General features: G+C 41.7%; 3 protein-coding genes across 6 annotated transcripts; 2 read left to right on the top strand and 1 right to left on the bottom strand.

Moving 5' to 3' along the window:
* Positions 1-706: 706 nt before the first annotated feature.
* LOC309696175 (interferon-induced protein 44-like) lies at positions 707-6,113 on the top strand. Its single transcript, XM_082517315.1, has 8 exons — positions 707-816; positions 3,251-3,744; positions 3,987-4,038; positions 4,248-4,443; positions 4,541-4,687; positions 4,785-4,956; positions 5,146-5,246; positions 5,325-6,113. The coding sequence occupies exons 2-8, from the start codon at positions 3,264-3,266 to the stop codon at positions 5,580-5,582; spliced, it is 1,407 nt and encodes a 468-aa protein (XP_082373441.1). The 5' UTR covers positions 707-816; positions 3,251-3,263; the 3' UTR covers positions 5,583-6,113.
* Positions 6,114-6,524: 411 nt separating this feature from the next.
* LOC309696177 (growth arrest and DNA damage-inducible protein GADD45 beta-like) lies at positions 6,525-9,202 on the top strand. Its single transcript, XM_082517317.1, has 4 exons — positions 6,525-6,753; positions 7,359-7,460; positions 7,578-7,794; positions 7,981-9,202. Exons 1-4 carry the CDS (start codon positions 6,716-6,718, stop codon positions 8,083-8,085), a joined length of 462 nt encoding a protein of 153 aa, XP_082373443.1. The 5' UTR covers positions 6,525-6,715; the 3' UTR covers positions 8,086-9,202.
* A 941-nt stretch (positions 9,203-10,143) lies between these two features.
* On the bottom strand, positions 10,144-18,490 carry gng7 (guanine nucleotide binding protein (G protein), gamma 7). Of its 4 annotated transcripts, none has more exons than XM_082515591.1 (4): positions 18,364-18,490; positions 15,619-15,748; positions 14,671-14,786; positions 10,144-14,419 (listed from the first exon to the last, which is right to left on the bottom strand). In XM_082515591.1, exons 3-4 carry the CDS (start codon positions 14,749-14,751, stop codon positions 14,294-14,296), a joined length of 207 nt encoding a protein of 68 aa, XP_082371717.1. In that variant the 5' UTR covers positions 14,752-14,786; positions 15,619-15,748; positions 18,364-18,490; the 3' UTR covers positions 10,144-14,293. The 4 variants fall into 4 exon arrangements, with proteins under 4 accessions (XP_082371717.1, XP_082371720.1, XP_082371719.1 ...); XM_082515594.1 differs by lacking the exon at positions 18,364-18,490 and adding an exon at positions 18,123-18,338; XM_082515593.1 differs by lacking the exon at positions 18,364-18,490 and adding an exon at positions 18,100-18,338.
* Positions 18,491-21,155: the final 2,665 nt, after the last annotated feature.

Below are 21,155 nucleotides of genomic sequence, written 5' to 3' on the forward strand. Positions count from 1 at the left end.
ATACTGCATAACACAAGATCAACCAAAGTATCTTATTACATAGTAACAACCCCTGGATTAAGTCAGTAAATGTACGGTGTGGTCACTTTTCGTATAGGCAGTCTGTTTCTTATTTCTGCTGATTTTGCTATATGTTGCCATAAAAGTCAGTGAGTTTAAAAATGAATTTGGTTTTCACTGACTTGTCTTTCAGGAACAAAACAGGACAGGGAATCACGACTGAGGTTGTTATTGGGGAAGGGGTAAACCTACAAGGTTGTTTTTTAGAGGAAAAGCAGCCAACGTCCAAAGGAAAAAGTTTAAAAGTCTTTTGCCTGGAAAACTATTGCTTAAAAAAAAAATCAACAAGGTGTGGTTCCTTGAAGACGAAGTGTAAAGAGGAGTAACTCAAGACTTTTGCACAATACTGTATGTATGTGTATGCATCTGAATTTGATTATACTTAAAAAAAACCCTCTGAAAATGACTAAAATACACATGAATAAAGGAACAAATACATACTAATTGAATAATTTATTCATAAGGCTCATTATACTGTATATTCCTCATAACTGTATTTCTTTCGGTGTATCATCAAAGACGCTTTTATAGCTTTTAGACTGAACTGCAAAACTCAGTATCACAGAAGAATCATGTTTCATGTCAAGTCTTATTGGTTGCACTCATTTTACAGCCTTTACAATGTGACCAATCACAACAGGGACAAAGAAAAAAGGTTTACTTTTACTTTCATTCCTGTTTGAACCTCCACAACACATTAAACCACTGCGGCGTGCCACAGACTGTATTTTTCCTGCATCAGTTTGTCTTCTGAAGGTGAGTTTGTTTTGATAACATCTAACTTCATCCACAGTGTGCATCTTTCTGCTGCAAGTATGACTTTTATCACTTCAGCGGGTTTCTTGAAGGTGGTTTTACTTTCAGTTTCTCTTTGGGCCTGTGCTTCGTACGTCGCTTACTACATCCAAGATCAAATGAAACATCCAAGACCAAACCATCGCGCTAACCGTGAGCGCGCTAATCCGGTTCCCCGAACACACCTGCTGTTGACGATTAGTACAGCTGGATGAAGTAATGTGCGATCACTGGGTGCCGTAAAAGGGGCTACTTCGGTAGCACATATACTAAAATTGGAACGATACAGAGAAGATTAGCATGGCCCCTGCGCAAGGATGACACGCAAATTCGTAAAAGGGGCTACGCATCGATAGTAGAAACATTGATCGGCAACCCGCTGATTGGTTGGCGAAAATGGCGAAGGAGCGCGCTCGGTATTTTTCGGCAGCAGAGCAAGAACTCTTGAGTGAGGGATTTCAGGAGTTTCAGAGTTTAATTAAAACGCAAGGGAACACTGCAAAGGCTGCAAAAGCAAGGAGAGAGGGCTGGCAGAAAGTTGCTGACAAATCAAACTCGTAAGTAATCCAATAATAACAATAATAATGGAGTGGATTTATATAGCGCTTTTCAAGGCACCCAAAGCGCTTTACAATGCCACTATTCATTCACTCTCACATTCACACACTGGTGGAGGCAGCTACGGTTGTAGCCACAGCTGCCCTGGGGCAGACTGACAGAAGCCAGGCTGCCATATTGCGCCATCGGCCCCTCTGGCCAACACCAGTAGGCGGTAGGGTAGATTTATCACATCACACCATATTATCCAATATTATATTACATTATATTATATTATAATATGTTATATTATATCCCCTTTCACATTAGAGCCACAACAGGACCCACTAGAACATGGGAACAAGTAAAAGTGAAATATAAGAATATTCTACAGAATGGTAATATTTATCACTTATATTGCTTGTCGTCTCTTGGAAAGAGACCCTGGAATAATCTGTTTGTTTGTTTATAACAGCAACCAAGAAAAGGGCCGAGCAAAAAAAAAGACAGGTGGTGGTCCTGCACCCCCTCGTCAACAAGTTGGTTAAGTGAATAATACCCTCACGGGAAAATCGATATCTCTCTATGAGCACACTGTCGCGCTGAGCTAAAGTATCCTGTCTGTCCCGCAATATACGCTGAATTCTGAGGACTCTCCTTATCAATCTTGCACCTTCCGCAATGGGTTGCTCGCGTAAACGGACAGGATATGACTGCGACAGGCTTCCCAAATCCACCTTCGCTTTTATAGCCGTGGTCTCTCATCTTGATTACACGAAGTAATTTACAATTACTACTCTGAAATATGAATTACATCTGTAATAATCACATACATGTAATAGAATGTTAATAGTACATTTCCCTTTTTTAGGGAATGACCTGTATGTATCTGTGTGAAATCAATAAAAGGATCAAGTGCTGCATTATCTTTAGTTACATTGATGTTATTTATTTATGGTGAAACAGTGGTGGAATATCGCTGTTGCTTTCGTATGAATGACGCGGACATACCTGAGTGGCCACGATCTAATCCTGTTTACATAAAGTGAACCTGCTCCCCAGCAGGTTTACGCTTACGGCTCTGTTGCTATGACAGCAAGTCCCGGATGGGCTTCGGGGAACCGAACGATCCAGGATCACGCGAAATCGTCAACAATCTAATCCAGCTAACTCACTTAGCGCGGTACGAAGCACAGGCCCCAGATGTGGGCCAGGTCTGGCAATGATGACACTATTTATGTTCCTATTTTCCTATTTTAGTTAGAAGACACAAATGCCATGTTGCAATATTATACTGCTATGGTAACCAACGTTTCAAATGCAAGTTTGACAGGTTTGTCAGTGTACACTTTATCCAGAACCTAGTGACAGACAGTTTACTCGTCTTAATTAAGCTACACATTAGGCTGACATCTGGGGCCAGAGCTGAAACTGCTCTGGGCCAGCACAGGACCACCAGTGTGTCTGCAACTGGCTTTGTGTGGACCACATCTGGCAAACCAGATCTGGGCCACCAAAGGCCCGTCATTCTTTGTAGCATGTGGGCCATGTATAAGCACACTGTGTGGGCCAGATCTGGGCCATACCAATTTTGCTATGTGGACTGGTGGTGATTGTATTTTACATGTTTTAATGAAAGACAGCAAACGTGCCCTTCAAAAAGAAAGTGTTTCACAAGCAAAAGAGTTTTCAGTAAGGTGGGAGTGGGATGATTCACTTGCAGGTTTACATGACATTTTATTAAAAAAAAACAAAAAACCCTTAATAACATATTATATAAATGGTCACAGGATGCATGTGCAGTTGTGGTTTTCTGAGATAACTTGTTAAACTTGATCTGATCTGTCTACATCATCAGGTGATTTCCCATCATGGCAGCAATGAAATCCGCCTTGTCTAAGGATCAGGAGAAGCAGCTCCTCTCTCTTTTCGGTCGTGTCAAACTCCATCTGCTCCACAAAGCCAGCATCCATGGGTTCACTGCTAATGTCTTCCACAGACACTGTGACAATCAAGGGCCCACCGTTATTGTAGCCTACAATGCTGCTGGGTTCATCTATGGAGCCTACACCTCCAAAGATTACACTCAAGGTGGAGAGGGTGTCAATGATGAGAAGACATTTCTCTACAGTATCAGTGCTGAGAGAAACAAACCACTGAGGGTAGCAGCTATCATCGGGCAGTGTGCTTTCACTGATGGAGGCACCGGTCCAAATTACGGTGCTCTGGTTTTCTTGCATGATGACAAACCTGAAGTGCAGTCAAATCCAGGCACAGGCTTCAACTTTCAGGCTGCAGATATGCATGGAAATGACTTGACACTGACAGAGTTTGAGGTGTATCGAGTTGAAGGTGTGTAAAAGTAATCCCTGAGTTTTATAGAATTAAAAAGATGTCTCCCATGGTTATACTTTCAAAACAGACATTTCATGACCATTAAGAAACGTGCTCATCTACTTGCAGAAATGGCCTCGTGCACTCATGAGCTTATGCTTAAACCAAGGCTTGTAATTTTACTGTGCACTTTTTAGAGAATTAATATTGATATGATTAAAAAGTGATCCTGTTCTTATTAATCGATTTTTCACTTATAGACCTAGAAGAGCTCTTGCCCAAGCCCTGGAGGAACATCAAATGGACAGCTGAGTATGTAGAAACCTGCAGCACAGTTATTGGTGGTGTTTGTGTAAAATATATAAATTTATGTTTGGATTTTGTAATTCTAAGAAAAACTAAATTGTTCATCATATGTTCATCATCAGTATAAGGTTATGTCATATCTTTTTTAGCTTGTCATCATGTAAACTTTTTGTGCTTGCACTCTGGGTGGTGTGGGTACATTTTCTTTCTTCTAGACAAAAACAGCAATTGATGAAGGCCATCCTGAACTATAAGCCTGACATCAAAACAGTACACCAAGCCCGTGTGTTGTTGGTAGGCCCGATTGGAGCAGGCAAGTCCAGCTTCTTTAACTCCATCAACTCAGCATTTCGAGGCAACATGACTTCCCAGGCCATCGCTGGCACAGCGGGGGAGAGTGTGACCACTCAGGTACTGGCACAGGACTTTTTGTATAACTGAATCTGCATGCTCTACCTGTAATGTACAGTGTTTTCCCATTAAATGACATTTTCTATCTTTTCTGTAGTTTCGCACTTACACCATCAAGGCAGGGAAAGGTGGTTGCGTCGTCCCACTGATCCTCTGTGACACAATGGGGCTGGAGGAAAAGGGTGGTTTGGACATTGAGGACTTGGTCAACATCTATAAAGGTCACATCAAGGATCGCTACCAGGTGCATTTCATGTTAACTGATTAAATAGTAAATGATTAAATACAAAAAACGTAGGCAGCTGATTGATAAGTAACAACTATGTTTTTTTGTACTTCAGTTTAGCACATCTGGCCCTATCCTAACAGATGCTCCTGGCTATCAGAAGCATGTGACTCTGAGTGACAGGATTCACTGTGTGGTTTATGTGGTCGACACCTGCAAGGTCTCTATTCTCAGCCAGAAAATGCTGGAAAAACTTTGTGCCATCCGGAGAAAGACTAATCAGCTGGGTCAGCAGAAAATCTTTTGATTTTTTTTTTTTTTTTTTTTAGAAAACATTGAAAACAGCACGTGCAGCAGGCAGTTTTATGTATATGTAAATATGTAAGGCTATATTAGGGAAATACAACAAAGGGTAAACCTTTTCTTGGTGTCAGTAAACTGTTTCAGTCATGATTTGTATTTCCGGTCCCTCAAAGGAATTCCTCAGCTGTTGCTGATGACTAAAGTAGACGAGGCCTGTCCACTGGTGGCGGAAGACTTGAAGAATGTTTATCGCAGTTTTTACATCCAGAAGAAGGTGATGTTTTTAGATGCATTTACAGTAGCAGGTCAAAATTTGACATGACAATAATGCTCATTTAATCTGTGTAATCAGGCGCGTGAGCTGAGTGAGGCTCTGGGCATCCCGTTATCCTGTATACTGCCGGTGAAGAACTACAGTGAGGAGCTGGACCTGGACCAGGACACTGACACTCTACTGTTTGGTGCTGTGCAGCACATGCTGAACTTTGCAGACAGCTTTTTTGAGAACCAGGCTGAAATTCAGGAAGGGAATGATCAGATGGAGCTTTACAGATCCAGTGATATTTCCCGCCCTGATTATCAAGAACACAAAGAACATCAGATTATTTGAAATCCAAAACATATAAGCATCCCAAACCATTTCAATTCAGACCTTTTCAAAATGATCAATTAATTAGGTTCTCCAAGAGGGTTGCAACAAATGATCTTAAAGTAAAACCCTTGTATTGTGGGCAAACTGAAACTATATTTGTTTCATGAGTGAAACAGTAAAAACATTTATAAATATTCACTGTTCATTTCATGTCTGCAAAGATGTGCCAGCACGTTGCATGCTGCTTTCTCTCAACTAAAAGCCACTGGATCAAAGTGCTATATTTTTGCGCTCTGAAGCTAAAATCATTGAGCTTAATTAAAGTCATTAACAGATGCCACGTGATCCAATCATGGGTCCTGATCAGCTTTGAGGTAGACCCTTAAGTCAACTTGAGTTTCAGATCCTTAGAAGCAGAGTCTGTTGTGTGCACTTCTTTTATTTTAATTAACTTGGATATTCTGAAAATATTAATTTGCAAATATATTCATCCTTGTCCTGCTCTTATTGTGTAAAAAAATAAAAATAAAGGAAAACAGAGAAAGTCAATGTGCTTTATCATATGCTTTATTTCAGTTTGTTACATATTGCAAATTTGACTCTAGGTCCATTTTTACTGATGATATAGTTCCACGAATTGCTTGCTTGCTTTATATGCATGACTGCAGTCTTTCAGTAGTAGGAGGGTTACATAGACGTTCCCCCTTCATTCAGCCACTAGATGTCAGTCATAATTACATAATCACATCAGTCCTGTAAAGACGTTGTTATGAAAAGGTGATCTCTTATTAAACACTTTTATCTCATAGTCCAACACGGGAGCTAGTTGGACCATTTCACTTGAACAGATGCATGTATTTGTTTATGCACAATATCAGTTATGTCAGAATGACAAGTGTACTTTTGTCCCGTAAAGTCATCACTCACTGTAACCATACAAACCCACGAGGCCACATGACAAGAAAATATGTTGGTTTTCCTTTGAGCCAATTGCAAAACTCGCCTAGTTTCGGTGCCGCCCACCTTCCAGCTTCACTATAAAACTGTGACGCAACGTTGCCAACAACAAACGCAGAAGAGACTGGCATAACTTTGGTACACCGGCAGTTGTCACGCATTTACGCAGTGGGATCGGTTTTTAATTTGCAATCATGATTCCCGAAGAAAGCTTTGCTTCCATCGAGAACAAGTAAGATTTCTTGCTTCAGCTCTATTTTTATGTTGGTTCAGCATGTGCATGTGCGTGATCATGTGCTGGAAGGGTATGTTGATCGTCCTTTGACCCCTCCGTTGTGTGGATTGCTTAGGCTGATGTAATTAAAGTGCTTTTTGGAAAGCTTTGATTTGAGACTGGAACGCAGAGACTTTCTGTTATTTAACATCTGGGTGCATAAAATGTTACAATCTTTTCTGTGCTGTCAAAGTTTGACACCCGCATAAAAGCCAAAATCCAGAGATTATGCATGAATTATTATGAGTCATAAGACCTCAGTATTAATATCTTTGTACTGGCATACACAATACTACGCATGCACGTTGCACAACATGCAGCGAAATTCCTTGAAACTGTAAAATGCGCATTTATGGCTTGTTTTATATCACCACAATCATCCCCATGCATGAAACTGATAATGAAACTGATCTGAGCGTGTATTTCAGTGTTCTAATGACTTTTAATTCAATTAATATGGAAGAGGGGGGCTTTTTGAAGCAGTGCTGCATATATTTAATACCACTAATGTTTTGTCATATTGCAGAATACAAAAGGCTAACTGTCCTGTCCTTATCCCTTAGGATGCAGTCTGTAGGTCTGGCTCTGGAGGAGTTGCTGGTAACTGCTCAGAAACAAGGCTGTCTCACTGTTGGCATTTATGAATCAGCCAAGCTTCTTAATGTGTGAGTTGAAAGTATTAATTTTGGTTTGTGCTTCTCTTCTCATTGCCCAAACTGATCACCCCCAGACATGTGAATTCAGTTTTTTCCTCATTTTTCTTCTTTTCTCTTCCCCCTCAGAGATCCAGACAGCGTGGTGCTATGCGTGCTGGCAGCCGACGATGAAAACGATGTGGCGCTGCAGATCCACTTCACGTTGCTACAGTCCTTCTGCTGCGACAGCGGCATCACCATCTTGCGAGTCTCTGGGTTTCAGCGACTCCAGCGGCTGCTGGGAGCTGTGGATGCCAACAGGAACCAGGAAGAGCACAGAGACCTTCACTGCATGCTGGTTACGGTGTGTTGACTCAGCATAGTGGCTACCTCTTATGTAACTGAAAGGCAGATGGTGATCTTTTTCATGCACAATTTTCAGCTAAGATATTGCACCTTTTCTTTCTCATCGCCTTGTGATTTTTACTCTTACTTTGCAGGTTCAATTCAAATTGAACGCTGGACATGATTCTTTTTTTCTCCCACACAGAATCCTCAGGCAGAGCACTGCAGACTGCAGGAAGTGGGGACCTACTGCCAGGAGAGTCGGCGCCTTGACCAGTGGGTGCCTGAACTAGTCCTGCAGGAACGCTGAAGGGTCTGCATACAGGAACTTTTGTGGCCAGATACTGATACACTGAAGGATCTTTATGCTCAAGCAGGGATGACCTGGAGTGTAGCCGCTCCAGTCCACTATCCTTAATGACCAGCAAAACCATGGACTCCCACTCAAAGACTAGTGAAACAGCTGGACTGGACACTGGTTTCTAGAATCTGTACTTGTGCAAAAGATACAGAGAGAAAAGTCACAATGTTTTTACAATGCCATCAAAACACAATCTGTTTTGTGTTGCTCTCTGGGTGCTCACAATGTCTATGGGGTGTGACATAGTAAACATTAAGAGGAGTAGTAGTTTTGAAAGGAACACATCCACACCCATCTTATACCTGGAAGTCTTGTTTGTTTGACTGGACAGGAATGTTGCAGTGCTGAAACTGTACCAGACATTCCTGGGAGAGTCCCAGAAAAGGAGAGGAGAGGTGTGTGTTTGTATGTGTGGTATGTCTATGTGTGGTATGCATTTACAATACTTGTATTTTTCTGTAGAAAAGACTGGGTGTGCATTCTTAAAATGAGCAGCTGAAAGCTGCTGGGGAATTGTCACCATGGAAACTGAAATGGAAATAATGTTAAAGACACACAGGACCTATTGACACCAGAAGAAACAAAAGAAAAAACAATGTAAAGAGACTCCGAGGATGAAAAAATTTAGGCAGGATCCGAAATTCCCAATGATGCAGAACGCCTGTGCTGTCTGATCCGGACAGATCAGCTTTAAATGTATTGTAAAAATATCAACTTCTTTGTGCCTTCAAGAGTGCTGCCTTTCTGATAAATAACTAATGTAAAGTGGCTACACTGTTAATTTATTGATTGTATTGTTTTTTTGTAGTTATTTGTAATCTATTTTGTGCTCTGTTATCTAAGTAAATAAATTATTTTATTCATAAATTCTTCTTGTTCCTGGGGCTTCTGCTCAGATTTCAAAACAAAAGCCATGTGTGCGTCATGGAACCTGCTGAGTCACGCAACTACAGTTTACATTCGGGCTGAAGTCATGGAAAATGCATGCACACTTAGGGCAAAGTCTTTGTCATTGCCAGCCCCTTCTATTGTCGTGAGCATAAGTCAGTGAGAATGAAACTGGGGTGGGGACAGAAACTCACTAAAACAAGCATAACAAGCTCATGCAGACCTACTGTCCCTACAAGTCAGGAAGTAATGAAGCATTACAGGAAAGACGCATTACCTGCGTGTCAAGTGTTTTTATTTATTCCCTAGCCAGATTCCATACATGCATAACAAGAATCTTTTAAAAATGTACGTTTTGCATTATATATTGCAGCTAAAGCCCTGCAACAATGTTGCATGCAAATAACATAATGTGTGTTTGTGCGTGTGTGTGGGTGAAGCCTCTGATCCCTCTATTATCTCTGCTTAATCTCAGGATCTTCCCTCTGCTTTGCAATCTATTCCACCCTCTGCTCTCACATGGCTGTTCACAGCCCTGTCTGCTGCTAGAGGAGAGAGGAACATATTGAGGCACATGGACCTCACACTTGTTTACAATCACACAGGGTAGTGACTGGTGAGGGGAGTGTCTTCTCAAAGGCCGTGGCTCATCCAGCCTAAATCCGATTGGCTGTGACTTGCAGAAGGGTCATGGGAAGTATGGTTTGAAACTTGGAGACAAGCTTGTAACGGTTGAAAGCACACTCCAAAGGGCACAGTGAAGGCCTGAGACGGCTACAACAATGGAATTCCTGTGAAATGACCAAACTGGGAGACTTTTACCTAGCTCTGCTCTTTGTTTACTCTGTTTGATGCATTCTCTTACATGCATCATGCGCTGCACATCGTATACCAAGTAGGCCAGAGAGCATGTTTCTGCAAGTGCATTGTAAATTGCAGTTGCATTTTTAAACCAATAAACTGCAGATAATAATCAAAAACACTAATATTCTGCAGCTATACCAGCAGCTCTGCGAGGCTCATACTGGTATTGTATCTGATGTTTGTGATCTGCCCAGTAAACTTGAAATACACTGATGTTAACATCAAAACAAAATAAAAAAAACAATACAGGAAAAGTTTGTTATTATATCATCTTTTTATTAATGTTATCTACTTCTCAATATCATCTTTTTTAAACAGCAATATCCACAAAATATTAACAGTGTGCAAGAAAACATGAGTTATGGCACATCAGAGAACAGTTACAAAAAATAGATATATTTTCTTCATAGTCAATCAAGGCAAAAAGATACATATACTGTATGCATACACAGGAGATCAGAGCACAAAAGATGATTCTCAGGAAGGGATCGGAGCCAAATCAGAGAAGCTTGATATGAAAGTCCAACAGGGAGGAGCCTCGGCTCTCCTCACCAAGCTTGAAATGAATTTCGAGAGGCTTGCATTTTTGCGCACAACACCAGTAAATTTCCACTTTGAGCCGTGTGTTCCACTTTTAAGACTGTTTAAGACTGCCCCCCACCTCCAAGTCCAGCATTTACATGATATACACCACTATAAGGCAAACTAACAACCAATCAATCAGACAAACCAGCAATCCAAGCTGTGTGTCTCTGATTGAAGCCCAACCATGGATGGAATGATAGTAATAAAAAAAAAAAAAAATAGCATATGCTTGGCAATACCAGGACATCTGTGCGTGTGGTTGTGTGTGTGTATGTGCATTTGTCTGATGATAAGTTATGCATGTATGTTTCCTTGTGTTAAACCTCTGCAGCAAGAATTCTCTTTCACTTTAGCTTGCAAAGAAATGAAACGAAAGTGTTTATCACATTCCTGTAAACTGACAGGGAATCAGTTCTTTCATCTTAGAATAGTTCAGGTCCTTGATAAGCAAACCCAGGCCAAATAAGTACGTATAGTTAAGCCAATACTGTTGCTCTCCCTGTTTCTTGTCTTTAAGGTAAGCTAACCAGCTGCAGGAGAAAGCAAATATACACATTTCCTCAAATGTCAACATGTTCCTTTACGTATCCAAGGCTTACGTTAGTGGTAATGAAATTATTTGTTTTGCCACATTTCACCTGATCAGTTTTAGCCTGTGACACAATCCCCCTTTTCACTCTTCAAAATATGCAGACTGATTAAGTGAGAAAAGGAGGAAGTGCAAGCCATATATGTTGTTCTGACTTGTGGTATCACATGACCTTTCCTCTGGTCAGACTAACCCTGACCTAGAACTGCAGGACTGCAGTACTATAACATTACAGTCTAACACTGCAGCACTGGAGGCACTGTTCGTTCTTACGCACTGTGTCACTCGCACAAACACACACAGACCATGCACACGAGCACACACTTGCACGCTCCTCTATTTTCTCCTCTCCACCTACTGCTCTGCCAAATCATCCCTTTTCAGCTACCAAACACAAGCACCCACACACACGCACGCACACTTTCACACCCTCTCTATGGCCTTTCTCCAGCTCCTGCTCTCTATACTTCTATCTTTGTCTGTATCATAAGCCACTGGCTACAGTGCAAAAACACAGATGCTAAGCAGCGATTTAAACTGGTAATTAATCACAAAGCTGAATTTTTAAAGGAATCATTTGACATTTTGGGAAATATGCTTATTCTCTTTTTTTCCCTTTCACACAGTTTGAGATTGCTAAAGGTAACAATTACAATTATTCTAATGCCGATTTGTCTAAACCCCACACATTCCCAGGTACGCATGAGCACGTGTGGATGCAAACAACTCTTTCCACCCACCTCCAAAGTCTGTATAGCAGCTGGGTCACACTGACCTAAGTGACATGAAAGCAGAAAACTAGTAGGACGAACCCTTGTGACTCTCTGTCAGCAGATATAAGCCATGTCCAAATGATCCCACCCTCGGCTAAATGCTAAAGTGTAAATATGATGGAAGGAAGATCCCCTCTCTCACCAATTCTCCTTACAGCTATTAACCTTTTACCTCTGATAAACATCATTCAAGCTTGAAAAGCACCCAAAGCACAGGATGTAGGTGTGTGTTGCATGTTGGTCTAGATGCCTGTTGCCCCCAAAAAAACAAAAACTAAAAAAAACAAGGACAGCTTTGGTGTTAAAGGTCAGATCAGGAGGTTGGTTTTGCACCACCGTAATGAGGTCCGATGTTGATTCATCTTGTTACGGGGCATGACTCTAAACCAAACACAGCTTTTGTTTCCGGTACATTACTTCATCCTCATCGGTTTTATATGTGGCCGAAACCAACCTCAGCTATCGCAGGCCTCTAAAACCTGATTGACGTAAAAAAGGAAAAAGCAAAGGACAGACGTGATCCTGATTGACAGAATAAGTAGTACTAAAAAAATCCAACATCCACAGAGGGGAAATCTGTGTTCTGAGTTTGTATCTTACAAACACTGTACAGGGTAATACTCAACTGACCAGGTTCCATGGACTCCATAGAAAGAAGAGAACTTAAAAAAAAGAAAAAGAAAAAAAAGAAAGCCAAAACAGCTACTCTTCAACTTATCACTTCTGCACATGTCTGAAAGAAAGTTTATACACTTAGTTTTTTTTTTCTCTTAATTAACTTGATTTTTTTCTTCTTCATGTTTCAGTTTTTACAATCAAGTTTGGTTTGTCAGACAGGAGGAGCGCTGTGGAGGAGACGAGGATGGAGGGACACAGAAAGGAGACTGCCAGCTCCTACTGATCCAGCCTGTGACCAAGCTGGGATAACATCAGAGTGAGCTCTTATGCTGGGGAAACTGGGACCTTTAGACTGGTGAAGGCAGGTAATCTGATTAATAGCCATAATTGCAAAGCATTAAAACAAGATGTAAACCCCTTGAACAGAGAGGTGACTCCTTATTTTCAGACTACCCACTCCTCTCATTTTCGTTCTATTCACCCTACAAGAACTAGTAATCGAAATATATATGGGCTGAGAGGGTGGGAAGAGGGCACCTTCATTTTTACTTTCTATGTCTGGGTCATCTCCTCCAGCCTCGCAGTCCCTTACAGAATGATTCTCTGATGTGATCATTCTGTGGCCTCGCCCTCTCTTGGGGTAAAGCACAGGGAGGCTTGATGTACAGTAGATCTGGTTAGGTATTACCCCTGGCTTACAACCAGATATCCTGTTATTTCATTAATGCAAGCAGGAAAACAAACCTGATCTGCCAGGGGCAACACCTACGTGAAAAGAAAACGATCTAAAAAAATGTAAAATATTGTCCTATCTGTTAAGTAATGCTTCAACAAAATATCTAAAACGTACATTGAGTTCACAAACAAGTATTTCTTAAGAAAAAATGCAGTAAACGTCTGCGGTTAATAGCTTGAGTTCTGTGTAGAGCCGTTCACTGCTTGCTCTCATAGGTGCAGATCTGGGATCAGCTTAGACATCAGCCCGTGGCGGCTATCATGAGCCGCAGTGGAATCAGTGACAGCAGATCAGCATCTAGAAAGGAATTTTTGTACAGGTTGGCACAGCTGGAGGCTTGGCCAAAGGCTGCAGGCAGCCATTGTGAGGCCACAGGCAGAGAAGGTCTGTTGATACAGGTTTGGGTGGGAACATGCTATGGCCTGATAAAGGCAAAGGCTTTAGCCAGTTGCTCCAAAATGACCCAAGAATGAAGCTTTCATACTTTTTTAAAAAAAAAATCTCCCACAGAAAAAGAAGCATTTATTGAACTTTTAATGGGACACGAGGTCCAGTTTGGCACAATTGGCCTAGCGCCTACCACTCATTCTGTTTTTTTGCACATGCATCCTCCCACCGCCTGCCTATGGCACAGCTACCCATCTTTGAACCAACACCTCATTTCACGATAACAAAAAAAAAAGAAAATGCTGATTTCCTATCGATCATTAATGTCCAAATCCCTTTTCAATTTTAGCTGAAACTTGTAGTTAATTCACCAGCATATGTGAATAATACCAAAGCACCTTGGATCATACTCAGTGATATACTGATCTCAGCCACTGTGAGCGCAGCATACCCTTCCCCTAGCTGTTGCTCCGGTGTATGGCGCTTTTCCAGAGTGGCGATTCTGGGAGCGTGTGTGTTTCTGTGTGTGTGTGGATGCTCGACAGCCCTGTAAGATCAGACATGGCTGCTCCAAGGTGTGTCTTGGTAAATGCGGGGATCTAGGTAAATGGCAAAAGTATACGTTTATGTGTTAGTGTGTATATGTATGTGCAAGAGTGTGTGAGAATGTGTGTTTGTGTGTGTGTGCGTGAGAGGGGTAGGAGAAGCAGGAAGCAGCTATAGGATGATGCAAGGTTTCTTGTCCTTGAAAGGGTTTTCAGAGGTGGGAACACCAACCAGCAGAGGGTCGCTACGAGCGTGCTGCTCACAGTAACTCATCAGGTCTGCTGCTGCTTTAGACACCTGACCGGACAGAGGGGGGAGGGAGAGAAAAGGAGGAAGGGCATGGGGGAAGGCAAAAAAGGGGATAGATAAGAAGGTGCGAAATTTAAAATGAGGGCATTGGAGGTAGAAGAAAAAATAAAGTTGTAAGGGTAAATGAAGGAAGAAGCAGCAAAGGGGGAACAAGAATGAGTAGAGAGGGAGAGCAGTTAAATGTGTATGAATAATTACGCACTCACATTTGCTAACACAGCAGAAAACGGTTGTTTTACCTTAATGCGCTCAATCCCTGCCTCAATCCTCAGCTGTTCCACCAGTTTCCTGGCCTGGGCGATATTATTAGTGGTAGACATACTGATCCATGAGAATACACCAACACAGGAGAAAACTGAAGGAGTGAAAAAACAGAATGAGTTGTGTTTGGTTTACTTCACTAGATTTGTCAGAGACCAAGAAACATTAATTTCATGTATACTTAATAGAGATGTGAATTTAAGTACTAGATAATTCCCTGATTATTCCCTGAAACTGTCCTTTATAGCACTGCTAAATGAATCGCACAAAAGCAAACAAAAAAGAAAGCCTGCAGAGGATCAAATATAAACAAAGCACAACAAAGAGTGTAATATTTTTTGGTTTTTTGCCATTAGATCAGAAATGAAATGATGGCTTAAATTCCCTTTTTAGTGTTATGGGTCATAAATTTAAATCAGTTAAGAGGATTGTGTGGAACGTCAGCTGGAGCGCTATAGCACCACCATGAGGTGACTACATAGTAGTGCAGCAGAAATTTAGAGTGAAACATAGCAGCATTTTAATTCATAATATGACGATTGAAAGCAACAGTGTAACGACAATGTAACCAAAAATGAATTTGATGTTTAACAAAAAAGCAATTAAATAAAAGCCCTTATATTAAAGATGCTAATACGCATCAGCATCTGATATTAGTCTTCTGAATGTAATTCACACACTGCACAAACAACATGTTGAAATAGGAATACACCATTAGGTTGTTGTAATAAACCTCAGTGAGATCTTTGGGATTGAGAATGTTGTGATCCAGACATTCAAATAAATTCATTCCACATTCCACTGCCTCAGGGACTCCTGAGTCCACTGGGTAATTCACAAGAAAATTCGAGTTTAAGATACTTTGCAGATTAAGCAGCCTAGGAATGTGGAACGTGATACAGTGACCACAGCAAACAGAGTATTACCTGGCTGATGGTGTGCAGACAGGACTCCCTCTGAACACTAATATGAATGGATGGAGGCGGTCTGAGCAGTGCAGGAACGGCAGTCACAGTTACAGAGCTGGATGGCGGCTGAGCTTACATTGGCTTGTCTCTGTGTAAAAGAAGAATGGGCAAACAAGTGAGCTGCCTGCTGATAAAGCTACGTTATAAACAGGCAGTTCAGTAGTCATACACATTTCAAAATGTTTGCTTCTGTTTGCTTTTACAAATAGGTTTCAATTTTTCCACATCTCCACATACAGAGAGGTTTTACTGTTTTAGCAATGAGTTAGCAAAGCAATAAAAACTAAAGGTGAGATAACGACTGCAAATATGAAAACTGCAATAAAAAATATTACCATGACACAGCTGCTACTTCAAACACAAGAAAATGTCATACTCATCATATCCATTAACTATCATATCCATCATCGCAACCTCCTTTTCTTTCACAAAGCACCTGTGAGAGCACTTTTCTGAATGGGTGGTGGGACATTCTGTCATATGGAGGGTGGGGTGGTCCCAAACTCATTTTAAATCACTACAAACCTTCAGATTAACACAGCAGGAAACTTGCTTCTGTAGATGTGAACAACACATACCTCAAATACATCACAACGAGCATGTTACCACCGGGTCTCTCAGTCTGTGTCTCTGTCTGTCTCCCTCTCTAAGGAGGAGAGTCCTGCTTTAATTACTCCTGCTGTGGAGTCTTTCAGAGATTCATGTCTGTAATTAGAGCTGTGTGTGTGTGTGTTTGTGTGTAAGAGAGGGAGAGAGAGAGAGAGAGAGAGAGAGAGAGTGAATGAAGCTAGAGATTACCACTGTAACACCTGAACAAATTCTCATTCTGCCTTTGCCTGCACGTTGGCATTAACAGACTTATGCGGCTTTTTGCCGATTTTCCTCTATCCAAATTCTAATTTTTAATCCTAATCTTGAACCCAAATCCTAATTCAGGAACAACATATCTTCATTTCTTTCCTTTAGACACTCACAGGACTTGAGAGTTGCACTGATTTCAATTAGCAGTACACATATTCATAGAAACTGAAGATAGCAAAAAAAGGCATCATGTTTGGCAAATTGTGGCACATGAATCTTCCTAAATGAACTGCTTGTAAGAGACAGAAATACTGACCCTAGCCTTACTTGGCACTAGATTTCTTTTTTCCCCTTTAACCACAAGTGCCCAATACTGACCCCAGAACTAAAATATAATGTACACACATGGGCCTCTGTCCAACAATGGGGGGTGAGTCCCTTGGTTATGGCTGTGTAAACAGATAACCCTCAGATGTGTCTATAACAAGTGCAAATAAACAGAGACAAACACCTGTTCCCTCACAACACATTCTACGCTTCTCATTATCTGTCACGATTTAATGAATGCTCCTAAATCACAGCGTGCAGCATCACTGGAAGCCAAGCGCAGAGTATATGCATATGAATATAATAAAAACTCAACTCTATAAGACTTATTGCAGGGATTGTTCACATGCTGATGCATGCCTTTGACACAAACATGCTAACATTAAAGGACAAGGCAGCACTTGCATCCTCTTTAGTTATAAGCTGCTGTTCCTTTGAAACATAAATGTGTGCTTTTTTCTGTTCTATCAAGTGGGTGAACCACGGTGGTTTCAACTGGCAGAGCCGCTGCATACAAAATAAAGTACCAGATATACTTAAATGACTCATTTATCACTTCATAGACACTACTAACCTAGTTCTTTAATTTCCTCAGCCTGTTGATTTTTCAAACTTTTTGCTATGGCGCATACCGTGCCGAGAGAAGAGAAGCCTTTAAAAACAGCAGACGAAATTCTCCCCCAACACAGCCACATCTCTCCCTTCTTGCCCCAAACTGAACGCCTTTCTACTTAGCAGAAGCAAAACATATACGCTAAGCTGATCATTTGATTCGGCCTGGTCAACATAAACACCACCAGAGCTGGACAGGCCTCAACCAGCGAGCACACAGAGGCTCTCAAGACGCGCAAAACTGCATCAATCCTTATTGATCCAAGCAGCTCCTGAGCGTTGATCGGGCCTACAGTACGAAGCCATGTCCTCTGCTATAGGGCCTGCTCGCTGCTCTACCGTGTGAAAGCACAATGCGGGCATTTTGATGGATAGAACAGCATGTCCTCTCTCCCGTGGCTATCCACGTACCACACACACTTAAACGCATAGACTCAACAGAGCCAACATACAGACGAATACGCACGGGAGCGCAAACACAGTGCACATATCAAAGCCAGATATATTTATCCCAGTGAATAACAGACTACACCGCTCCGGGTCTGCAAATAGGCCCTGATTGTTAGCCGTGGGAGCAGGGTGGTGACATGTTTTGAGGGAGGCAAGCTCCGGCAAATATAAACCCATCCAGCGACAACGAGCACAAGACCGGAGCGCATGCCGTTATATTCCGCTATTATGCAAATTGATACGGCCTACTTCGGCATATAAGATCATGTTACTGTGGCTCGTGCGTCCTCAGAGTCCAGCCGAGCTGAAGGAAATCTTCCACTGACCCTGTCCCCGGTCCTCCCCACCCTCTCTGCCGGCAAAGGGCTGGGGAAATCCGGATTCGTGACACTGACGAGCCCCCTTTTCGCTGCAGCCGCCCTCAGTTGCGAGAATGCGGGGCTGCAGCAGCACACAGAGGCGCTACAAATATTATGCACGGGGAGAAAAATAGCCAAATATCTCCAAACTCACCTCCGAATGTGCTGTATTGGTGATTTAAAGGGCCAGATCCGCTGGTTTCTCACACTCTCTGCGCGTTCACTCCCCGTTTTCACCGAGCCAAACGCCTCCCCCTCCGTTACCAGTGCCTGTCCACTCCTCTACCCCCCTCCTGCTCTCTTCCTCCCTCTCTCCTTCTCCCTCCCTCGATCCGATGGGGTGACAGCAGATTTAGCAAGGGGCTCCCAAGGAAGCATTTTTAATGATCTATAGCTATATATACCCTGGGAAAGTATCCTCCAAACAACAGAATTTTAAATGGCAGACTAGATTTGCCAGATATACGTTCACAAATAAATAAATAATGCAAGTCATGTATAAAATGACGGCTGCTCCTAGTGACTCCTGTATTGTAAAGTGTAGAATGGGCACTTGCACGAACTGAAGCCCCATTGAAATGTTGTTAAAATGCATTTCTTTACGTCCTCTCAGTGTTATAATAATAATAATAATAATAATAATAATAATAATAATAATAATAATAATAATAATATTTACAATGATGACCAAATCTCAGTTTCTAGGAACTTTGGGCCAATCTAATCTGACCTTTTATTTGCTGTAAATTTTCTGCCGTTTGCAGATTGCAGATACATAAAGAAATGCCATAAAATCCGAATTACTATTTTCACTTCATAAATAAAATGAATAATAATTTAATACTTTTTATACTTTAGTTTTGTTTGCAGAAATGGTAATGACCGTGTTTCTCTTTGTGGTAGAAAATACTTTAAGTCATGTCAAATGCGTTAAATAAAGACTGCAGTGCACGACCCACACCACTTCTATAATAAATACACGTTCGGACAACAGATAGTGTCCTCTTAAAGACCACTGGCTTGTTCATTTCCCACCAGTATTCCCCAAGGACACGAGATAACAGATAGTGGCATGCACATCTGGATTTGTGTACCTACATTACAGTAAAAACGACTGCGTGACTCCGGTGCGTTGTGTTACCACGTGATGGCGCCATTGACCCATCTGCTGTTCTGACTTTCTCAAGAGAGGTGTGGGCCTCTCCTTCTATTCCTGGCAGGCCCCACAAACACGCAAACTCAGTTTCCACCAAGCTGTAGTCCACTCCTCCACACAGAGCTAAAAAGCGCTGCATCTGCTCCGTGATTGTTGGCTGAACATGAGCCGGTTTCACTGCGTTAAGAGGGAAAAGGTCTGATGTGTGCAGGATCTCATTTTTACACAAAAATTCTCTGTTTTAGTCCATTTAAACCCTGGTGGTGCTGATGGAGATGGAAATTCTGATCTATATTCTGGTTTTGATGCGCATATACGTCTCAGTGGTTGTATAGCAACCATTTCCTTCCTGCTTATTATAAACACAGGAGAGCTATTTATATCTCACACAGAGTACCGCATTGGCCTCGTTTCCAGAGACCAGTGAAATTATGCTGATGCCTATACATTTCCCTTTCATTTCCTCACCTTTCTCATCTCCCCCTTTTCTCCCTTTGCTGGCTCTCTCTTCCCTCTTCATTTTTCTCTCTTCCATTTCAGACCCCGTGCTTCCCTCCCTCCCTCTCCATCCTGTGTGTGAGGAAGCAGCATAGGTTACACTGGATTCAAGCAATACTTTTCATTTTCTAAGAAATCCGCGGTGGAAGCCCATGAGTCACCACTTAAAGATGTTCACAGGCCGACAGGTGGCATCCACCCACCCACACCTTTTTTTGTCGTATGCCACGTGTACTCCTGCAGCCTAATCTTAGACCCAAACGGAAACACAGACTTTCCCAGGGTGTCTCATATGTTTCATTTTTATGTGTGTATTCGGACACGATAATTGTCTAATTAAGACCCAGCAGAGGGGTTGCCACACTGGCCTTCATGGGGAATGACATGTTTTTTAATCCACCCCAGGAGCAGGATGGGAGACCCGCCTGTCGCCGCATCTCCGCCACCAGGGTCACACCACACTGATGCGACAACCACCGTCAACGTCACACTGTCTCCATAGCAACCGTGCCGGGCACAGCATCTCCGAGCAGATGTTGGAGGGTTAAGAGAGAATGAAAGAAAGAGTAGGGGGGAAGCCAGTATCTCTGTGTGATGAATTAATAAACTGTAAAGAGTCTGCATGTCATGGCAGCACGACATGGGTGAAAGAAGTCAACGATCCCGAGTTGGGAAAATAATTTAAATTATTATAGTAACATTTTAAAATTAAAAAATGAGAAAAAAGAACTATCAAAGAGAATCACTGAGAGTCGCTGAAAAGAAATAAACCCCTTCCAAAGTCATGCCAGCAGCAGAGCTTTTACATGAATGTTAGTCAACAAGCAGAGAAGATTGCTGCACTGTAACCTGTGATTTAATTAGCATCTACAATGTAACACAAACAGCAATATATTGTAGTAGGTTTTAACAGTAATGTACTGTAAATGGCAAAGGATTGTGGGAAAATATTGGCCCACTACTGTAAATGTAACTGAATAGTAAGTGTTTTAGTACTCTTAAATGAAAAATGAGGCATATGGAAGCCGTTTTTCTATTTGTATGTTAGATAAGATGGAAATATTGCACACAATGTTCTCCCTTTTAAATATCGTACATTTTACAGGGTAAACCCCCCTAAACTATATCCACATATGCTTCCTCAAGGAATATGCTGTATCGTATAATGCTTACACAGAGGGTTTCTACAGCATGCTTTTAATTCTTTCAGTTATTTCCTCTCTTATTTTGAAGGCTGCTTTATTTTTTCTCTGCCAAGTTTTTACTTCCTGTCTTTGCTCTTTCCCCTCCCT

This window comes from Aulonocara stuartgranti, assembly GCF_965226115.1.
Source record: "Aulonocara stuartgranti genome assembly, chromosome: 19".
In the NCBI taxonomy this organism is placed as follows: Eukaryota; Metazoa; Chordata; class Actinopteri; order Cichliformes; family Cichlidae; genus Aulonocara; species Aulonocara stuartgranti.

What these genes read in the sequence shown, in the direction of transcription:
- LOC309696175 (XM_082517315.1), top strand. Translation starts at nt 3,264, where the DNA reads ATGGCAGCAATGAAATCCGCCTTGTCTAAGGATCAGGAGAAGCAGCTC. An exon ending in TGAGGTGTATCGAGTTGAAG is followed by an intron (nt 3,745 to 3,986) that starts GTGTGTAAAAGT and finishes TTTCACTTATAG; the next exon opens with ACCTAGAAGAGCTCTTGCCC. An exon ending in GGGAGAGTGTGACCACTCAG is followed by an intron (nt 4,444 to 4,540) that starts GTACTGGCACAG and finishes TCTTTTCTGTAG; the next exon opens with TTTCGCACTTACACCATCAA.
- LOC309696177 (XM_082517317.1), top strand. Translation starts at nt 6,716, where the DNA reads ATGATTCCCGAAGAAAGCTTTGCTTCCATCGAGAACAA. An exon ending in TTTGCTTCCATCGAGAACAA is followed by an intron (nt 6,754 to 7,358) that starts GTAAGATTTCTT and finishes CTTATCCCTTAG; the next exon opens with GATGCAGTCTGTAGGTCTGG. An exon ending in TCAGCCAAGCTTCTTAATGT is followed by an intron (nt 7,461 to 7,577) that starts GTGAGTTGAAAG and finishes CTTCCCCCTCAG; the next exon opens with AGATCCAGACAGCGTGGTGC.
- gng7 (XM_082515591.1), bottom strand. Translation starts at nt 14,751, where the DNA reads ATGTCTACCACTAATAATATCGCCCAGGCCAGGAAACTGGTGGAACAG. An exon ending in CAGGGATTGAGCGCATTAAG is followed by an intron (nt 14,420 to 14,670) that starts GTAAAACAACCG and finishes CTGTCCGGTCAG; the next exon opens with GTGTCTAAAGCAGCAGCAGA.